The 8985-nt window shown below is 39.0% G+C and overlaps 1 protein-coding gene across 1 annotated transcript in view; it reads right to left on the reverse strand.

Moving 5' to 3' along the window:
• GABRB3 (gamma-aminobutyric acid type A receptor subunit beta3) overlaps positions 1-8626 on the reverse strand; it is a 474798-nt gene extending 466172 nt beyond the window's left edge. The window contains exons 1-3 of the mRNA XM_069757827.1: positions 8547-8626; positions 8293-8384; positions 7984-8051 (exon numbers count right to left, since the gene is read on the reverse strand). Coding sequence (XP_069613928.1) covers positions 7984-8051; positions 8293-8384; positions 8547-8626 — 240 coding nt within the window. The remainder of the gene's footprint in view (positions 1-7983; positions 8052-8292; positions 8385-8546) is intronic.
• Between the last annotated feature and the right edge of the window lie 359 nt (positions 8627-8985).

Genomic DNA, 8985 nt, shown 5'->3' on the forward strand with positions numbered 1-8985 from the left:
GGTGTCTGTGCACATGGGGTGCATTTGGATAGCGCTGGGCAGGCCCGCCTGATCTAATAGAAGGGTGTCACTACTAGGCCTGCCTGGATGCTGTGCATCTCCATTGTGTGAACAGCGCCACATACAAGTTTTTATGTGCAGCTATGTGCCAAGCAGCCACCCCCTCCATTAGTTTGGTAGCTGGTGAGTGGCTGCGTCATCGGTTATGCTGCACCTGTGTTTCTATTTTACCACATGGGTCCACTGCATCCTGTTAGTGCATTTGTTTGGAGGCCTAGGCAGGTAAGAACCTCTGCCGTGTTTTGCTGTTTTTTCAAATTTTTGGAGGATCTCTGAATCCTCTTTTTGTACTTTTGCTGTTTAGAGATAGGACTCATAAGCGTGAGGACCCTTGACGTGGGTTATGAGCTTGCGTATTTTGGCCAAAATATAAACCAATACCTCACATAATATTTTTTTTTTTTATGTGTTTTTTGCACTTTTTTTCGGGGTGCAGTTGGGCCCATTTTCTGCTTGTAAACTGTGGTGTCTGTGCACATGGGGTGCATTTGGATAGCGCTGGGCAGGCCGGCCTGATCTAATAGAAGGGTGTCACTACTAGGCCTGCCTGGATGCTGTGCATCTCCATTGTGTGAACAGCGCCACATACAAGTTTTTATGTGCAGCTATGTGCCAAGCAGCCACCCCCTCCATTAGTTTGGTAGCTGGTGAGTGGCTGCGTCATCGGTTATGCTGCACCTGTGTTTCTATTTTACCACATGGGTCCACTGCATCCTGTTAGTGCATTTGTTTGGAGGCCTAGGCAGGTAAGAACCTCTGCCGTGTTTTGCTGTTTTTTCAAACTTTTGGAGGATCTCTGAATCCTCTTTTTGTACTTTTGCTGTTTAGAGATAGGACTCATAAGCGTGAGGACCCTTGACGTGGGTTATGAGCTTGCGTATTTTGGCCAGAATATAAACCAATACCTCACATAATATATATTTTTTTTTATGTGTTTTTTGCACTTTTTTTCGGGGTGCAGTTGGGCCCATTTTCTGCTTGTAAACTGTGGTGTCTGTGCACATGGGGTGCATTTGGATAGCGCTGGGCAGGCCCGCCTGATCTAATAGAAGGGTGTCACTACTAGGCCTGCCTGGATGCTGTGCATCTCCATTGTGTGAACAGCGCCACATACAAGTTTTTATGTGCAGCTATGTGCCAAGCAGCCACCCCCTCCATTAGTTTGGTAGCTGGTGAGTGGCTGCGTCATCGGTTATGCTGCACCTGTGTTTCTATTTTACCACATGGGTCCACTGCATCCTGTTAGTGCATTTGTTTGGAGGCCTAGGCAGGTAAGAACCTCTGCCGTGTTTTGCTGTTTTTTCAAATTTTTGGAGGATCTCTGAATCCTCTTTTTGTACTTTTGCTGTTTAGAGATAGGACTCATAAGCGTGAGGACCCTTGACGTGGGTTATGAGCTTGCGTATTTTGGCCAAAATATAAACCAATACCTCACATAATATTTTTTTTTTTTATGTGTTTTTTGCACTTTTTTTCGGGGTGCAGTTGGGCCCATTTTCTGCTTGTAAACTGTGGTGTCTGTGCACATGGGGTGCATTTGGATAGCGCTGGGCAGGCCGGCCTGATCTAATAGAAGGGTGTCACTACTAGGCCTGCCTGGATGCTGTGCATCTCCATTGTGTGAACAGCGCCACATACAAGTTTTTATGTGCAGCTATGTGCCAAGCAGCCACCCCCTCCATTAGTTTGGTAGCTGGTGAGTGGCTGCGTCATCGGTTATGCTGCACCTGTGTTTCTATTTTACCACATGGGTCCACTGCATCCTGTTAGTGCATTTGTTTGGAGGCCTAGGCAGGTAAGAACCTCTGCCGTGTTTTGCTGTTTTTTCAAATTTTTGGAGGATCTCTGAATCCTCTTTTTGTACTTTTGCTGTTTAGAGATAGGACTCATAAGCGTGAGGACCCTTGACGTGGGTTATGAGCTTGCGTATTTTGGCCAGAATATAAACCAATACCTCACATAATATATTTTTTTTTTTATGTGTTTTTTGCACTTTTTTTCGGGGTGCAGTTGGGCCCATTTTCTGATTGTAAACTGTGGTGTCTGTGCACATGGGGTGCATTTGGATAGCGCTGGGCAGGCCCGCCTGATCTAATAGAAGGGTGTCACTACTAGGCCTGCCTGGATGCTGTGCATCTCCATTGTGTGAACAGCGCCACATACAAGTTTTTATGTGCAGCTATGTGCCAAGCAGCCACCCCTCCATTAGTTTGGTAGCTGGTGAGTGGCTGCATCATCGGTTATGCTGCACCTGTGTTTCTATTTTACCACATGGGTCCACTGCATCCTGTTAGTGCATTTGTTTGGAGGCCTAGGCAGGTAAGAACCTCTGCCGTGTTTTGCTGTTTTTTCAAATTTTTGGAGGATCTCTGAATCCTCTTTTTGTACTTTTGCTGTTTAGATATGTGGTACAGACTAAGAAAAAGAGACAGCCAACAGCACTTCAAATTCCAGGATGCACACTCCAGATCCAATGACCCAATTGGACCTAAATGATCCAAAAAGTAAAAGAGGAACAGTATCCCGTCCAGGTGATAAATATTCTAAACGTTGTATCACGGCGGAATAAAGTTTTTCCATTTTTTCATCACCTGGACTGGATTCTCTTCCTCTTTTACTAATATGTGGTACAGACTGTCTTCAAAGTAGAGCAAGCCTGGGGATTGGTCAGTTAACCTATTTTGTCCGCAAACAGCAGTCAAAAGAATAGCAAATCATGAATAGCAAATAATTTTTGCATTAAAATGTATGTGTTCATTCTTTTGAGCATTTAGTTAGGGCTTTCTCTGCTGTTTTCAAAGCGGAATCCTCCGGAATAAGATGTGTGCACATATCCAAAGAGATATGTCACCGCCTGAGATGTCTGCCAATGATTCTATTTTAAAGAAAACAGGAGTGCTTAGAAGAGTAAGCACTAATAAGTATTAGAGCCATGTGAAATAGCTCATGCCGAAAAATGGGCCAAAAGAACAGCTATCCACAGTGGATGGAGGCTTTACTATAATGTAAACTGTTTGCCTTTCCTTGAGAATGTGGGCTAATTACATTTAAATTATATATATATATATATATATATATATATATATATATATATATATATATATATATATATATATATTAGACTGAAGGGGACACCATAAAGATTAAGTAATAGTTGAATAAATATTATTTAGGTGTAAAATTGTTAGTTGTGATGCCGTTATGCAGGTTTATGTACACAGCTATTCAGTTTGATAAATTCAGGAGAAAAAGCTGATACAGTTGTAAAGCTTTTTATCAACAAAAATGAGGACACAACACAAAGTTCAACAGAAATATGCATCATAGAGGATGCATATTACATTACATATGCTACAACAATTTGAAAATGTACAAAAAAGTTAACTAGGAGTGGGTTTCCAGAATTTAGTTGCTTTACCTCTTACAATTTTTCCCCAAAATGCCATATCAAGAATTCTTCATACCTAATGAATCTAAATGCATGTCCTTGGTAGTGTTATTGCATTTGAATTGTTTTGTTTAAAATTCATTGTGGTAGTGTCTATAACCAAAATTAGAAAAATGTTGTCTCTGTCCAAATATATATGGACCTAACTTTACATGTGTATATATATATATATATATATATATATATTCACCAACAGAAGAGTTGAGTATTGAATTGTGTGTTTAAACCAAAGAATTCCAAACTGAACATATAAATTTCATATTAACTGAAATATAATTAGAAATAAAAAAAATCTTAAAAAAGGGACACATGAAAAGTGGCTTGTCATATATATAATTTTATAACTGATCTACAGACATGTCATACAATCATATTTGGTGGAAGCCTATCATACTGATCCACAGAAGAAGGGGCTTTTGGAACCAGTCATCAAAAAATTGGCCCATAGTGGGTTGGTCCTTTTTTTTTATTAAATGAAGGAGTTAGGGGAAGAGAGAATACACGGGCATTTCTATAGCTTAGATTTAAATATAGCCATTTTCAAAAGATCAACAAGAAAAAAGAGATATCAAATACTGAGAAACTCTTGGGACTTGAGTTGTGATATATTCTTTGTGCGTTATTTACCAATGAACCTACCTGCACCGCAACTGTTACCTGTAAACCTTTTCAGTTCACCTAAATTTTGAGCCATATTAAACACTTAAAGAGGACCTTTCACCAGATTGAGCATGTTAAACTGGCCACATCTTGGAATAGTGACTTCAAAGCTGTGTAAAATGTAGTTTTTAAATTTTAATTTCTCCTCACCCCTGCAGAGATATTAGCTTGCACCATATTCGTTTTTTCCCCTGCAGGAAACCCGAGGCTTATGATTGTTCAACGTCATGCAGAGGAAAAGGTACACAACTCGAGAAAATAATGTCCTATTGGACTTATCATACATTAGAATCTAAACTTTGCAATCTAATATTTCTGCAACAAAGATGAGAAATTAAAACCTAAAAACTGAGTTGTACTCAGCTCTGCAGCCACTATCCCATGATGTGGCCAGATTAACATGTTCAAACTGGTGAAAAGTCTTCTTTAATGTGCTCTAAACTGCAATGAGACTTAGCTAAAAACTAATTTGCAGTCATGTATTTTAATGACAAGAGAAGAAGACAGCCTACATCTCTTTTTAAAGGGTGACAGACGAAAGCAACAAAAATAGGTAGACCTTATCTAACTTATTGTTTGCGTGGTAAGGAGATATTACAGCCATACACTACAAAAAGCTGTCAACTGTGGTTGCAACATGATACTCTTATTATGGTATAGACCCTGAATTTGCGGAACTGTGCAAACCCAGACGAAAACTGATAAACTGTCATCATTAACTCCTAATCAGGCAAAATAGTGATCACAGTTTGTTTAAAAAAATAACAAACAGGACTATATGACATACAGTAAGCCAATCGAGTGAGTGGAAACTTTCAAAAACTCATAATAACCTGTATCTTAGAGGTTGTTATGAGGTGGAACCTGTCACCAATAAAAACTATATAAACCTGCAGATATGGGGTTAACACAGAAAGCCGAATGCTGCGGGGAGAAATGTAACTTTATTCTCCCTTTGCAGCATTCGGTTTCAGACACAGGGCGGTGCCCGCGAGCTCTCAGTCACTACTCTGAGACTACAGGGTGGCCACTATATCCGCACCCCCGGCCCTGACTGACACTGGCTGGGCATTGTTGGTGGCTGTCAGTCATAACCAGCGACGTGGTTTTTAGCAGCCGCCCTGTAGTCTCAGAGTGGTGACTGAAAGCGCGCCGGCGTCAGCCCTATTACTGAAACCAAATGTTGCTGGGGAGAATAAAGTTAATTTTCTCCCTGTAGCGTTCAGCTTTGTGCAAGTACTGGGAAAGTTAGTAATGCTATTAACCTGCAGATTAAGCCTATATCTTCAGGTTAATGGCGTTTTTTCTGGTAACAAGATCCCTTTAACATATAAATGGACACAATCACTTTGACGGACCAACAGAAAACATTACTGAGTCATAATATGGTGCTACCAGGGCGTTATAAGGTAAATGTTAACTGGAATTAAACACAGCCACTCCTCCGCAGCCAGTCATCCTCATTTTATACATTTTCAGAGCTACAACAAAAGGTATTCATGTCCAGAAAACCTCTTTAAATATTCCTAATGAATAAATATACGAATCCGATTAATAGAATCTAGTAATTGCATGGTTTTGTTCCATTAAGCACAAGGCTCTGACCATAACAGAACATAATGACGCCTGCATTGGGGCACAGTCATGTTGCAACAGAAAAGGATTTTCCAAACCTGTTACCATAAAGCTGGAATCATAAAATGCCTTAGATTGCTGACACATTAAGAGGATGTTAGACTAATCCCTCAACACCAACATCCGTCCACCACCAAAATTTACAGTTGTCACATTGCAGTCAGGCAGGTAACGTTCTCCTGACTTTTTCCAAAACTAGACCACCAAACAAAGTACAGTGATTTGTCACTCCACAGAACACAATTCCACTGCTCTCGAGTCAAGTGATCCTGTGCTTTTCTCCACTTCATCCGACACCCGGCATTGTGCTTGGCGACGTAATAATTGAACGCAGGTACTTGGGTATGGAAACCCATGTCCTAAAGCTCCCGACACACTGTTTTTGTGCTGATATTAATACCAGAGGAGGTTAGGAGCTCTGAAGTTATTGTGTTAGCAGAACGTTGGTGACTTTTACGCACTTTGCATTTCAGCATTTGGTGACCCCGCTCTATAACTTTATCTGTCCAGCCCCTTTGTGATATATTTGCTTTAGTAAGCGCGTCAACTTTTCAATAATACCACTCACAGTTGATCGTGGAATATTTAGAAACAATTTTTTTTTACAATGGTGGCATGATCCCATCATAGTCCCACATTGGTATACAGTGAGCTCTTGATAATGACTTATTCTTTCACGAATGTTATAAAGGCAAATAGCATGGCTAGGGGCTGGAATATTTACCTATGGTCATGGGATTGAAAGAAAAACCTATATCCTATAATTAAGAGAGAAGAGAGGTGCCCCATTAGTTTGGTTCATATTGTGTATACGTTTGATTTTTTTTTTATTTTTATGTATTATTTTATTATATTAAGTATAACGCTTACGACTGGAAAAAGCGCTATGGATTTCATTTTGGAGGGGGTGGATGCTAATTTGCTAATGCTTATTTGTATAAATACAGTATTTTTGACGCAGTGGTTACATAGTTCATAAAACATGAAACTATTCATATTTTCTTAAAAAAAAACAAGTTAAAAACTTGTATAATATGACTGCTTGAGAAGTACAATCTACAATAAAACATGCTAATGGATACAGCAGTTACTCTGGACAATTAATAATGTACTTTCTGTATGCAGAAATGTTTCCTAACACTATTACGAGGAGGCCTAGGGCACTTTGAACAACATAAAACTGCATTGTCAGCACAATATTAAAAAGAAGAATAGTAATGCTAGGGTGTTATTGATCATAGTGCTATTAGCAGAATAAATACAATATCTGTTTTGCACATGAAAAATATTAAGCAATAACATTATTCTCACCATACTCATTATATAGCAATTTATCTCCATATTTTTCAATCAAAGTTTACCAACAAGAAGAATTATGCATAGTTTTTTTTTCATGTACAGCAATAGTAGTAATGCATAAAATATAGTCCAGACACGTGCAGTAATTTGATTAAGTTCAACATTTCTACTGAAGTCATTAAATTCCTATTTGTTTACAATATAAAATACCTACAACTTAATATTCTTTTTTTTTTTCAAACACTGTCCCAGAGCTATTTACTGACTTATAAATGAGCTGCTAGTCCAGAGACATTTCTGTAATGGTAGGCGTATTAAATTATGGGATACATTAATATGACATAATTACATACACTATCGGATATCGATCTGGTTGATGTTTGACACTCCATTTTAATACTAAAATAATGAATGTTATAAATATTAGATTGACGGTATTTTCCTATTCCTTCCAAAGTAATTATGGAATTATATAGAGATTGCAGTGTCTTGGAGATTATTAAAATCCATGTGTGTATTGTTGCATGTATGTATGTATTTCTGTTTGGCTTTCTACGCCAATTCATTATTAAATTATTCCATTAAACTAGAATCATACATAACTAATAAAGTAGCTCAGCTTTGGAAAGTTTCAGCACCATAGACAGCAACCCCTAGAAGGTCTGAAAACCAGATGGTCTACACACACAATGAAGCTAATACTCTACATGGATATTCTTTATATCATTATAAGACATTGAATTTCCAAAGTATATAGTAGGAGAATAAGGACCCCGCACGATCGCAGCCATTTCTGCATACCTATGGAACGAAGTTCTGGCAGCACATTCACAGTCCATGATTCAGCAAAAAGGAAGATTTTATGAATAGTATGATCTTACCATGTTGACTTCGGACACCATGTCAATGCTGGCAATGTCTATATTCATTCCAACAGCTACTGGGGAACCTGGAGAACAAGAGCAATTGCTTTGAAGGATAGTCTTTTATCAATTTTTTTAAAAGCAGGTCTTGGCCATCATGAACACTGGCTAGCTTCACAATAAAGAGTACATACCTTAAGATAAAAAAAAACTTGTATATATTAATGAAATAAAGCATTCAACTATGCTGGTATTAATATATACTACATGGAGTTTAGTATTAGAAAGTGAAAAATTTACATTTTATACACTGTTTTTATCATTTACCTCCAAAGTCTGGTCTTAAACGGATGTCATAGCCTTTCAACAGTTTGTCCACTGTTTCCTTCACAAAAGACATGTTACCAGGATCATTGACACTGTGGAAAGATACATTGGAGGTCAGCAAAGTTTGAGAGAAAACTCACTTTTATCAAATGTTACAGTTAGGTTGACCCCCAGTTGACAAAGCATAAATAAAGCATTACACCTAATGAAACCATCAAAAGTCATCCCTGATTGCATACAATGGGCAAACTTACCTTTGGGCACAGCATACAACTGCCACCAGGACGGGAGCAGAGATTAACCCAAACAGGCGTCCTCCAAGAGAGCTCCACATGCCTCCACTCTTCCTGTGCACCATGAGAAGCAGCCACTGGGGGCAGATCCACCACCAGCTTCTGGGTCTACAGGCTCAAACCTCAGTACTTACATCCAAAGAGGCTCTAGAGGTACAGGCACTCCTCTGCTAGTAGCTTTATCTGCTGGACATGGACTTTCAGTACCATAAACAGACTAGCTGAAATGTATGGGGGTGGAGATAGTTCTGCCAAGGGAAGGGCAGCTAGGGTTTAAATGTGGACAATAAAGGGTGACTACTAGGGGAAAGCCCTAAAAACTAAAAAAATGAAAGAATGGAGCCTAGCTTTCCTGGTTAAAGGGCTCTAGTTTGGTATCTTCTTTCATCTGCTTTAATAT

This window comes from Ranitomeya imitator, chromosome 3 (genome assembly GCF_032444005.1).
Source record: "Ranitomeya imitator isolate aRanImi1 chromosome 3, aRanImi1.pri, whole genome shotgun sequence".
NCBI classification, from domain to species: Eukaryota; Metazoa; Chordata; class Amphibia; order Anura; family Dendrobatidae; genus Ranitomeya; species Ranitomeya imitator.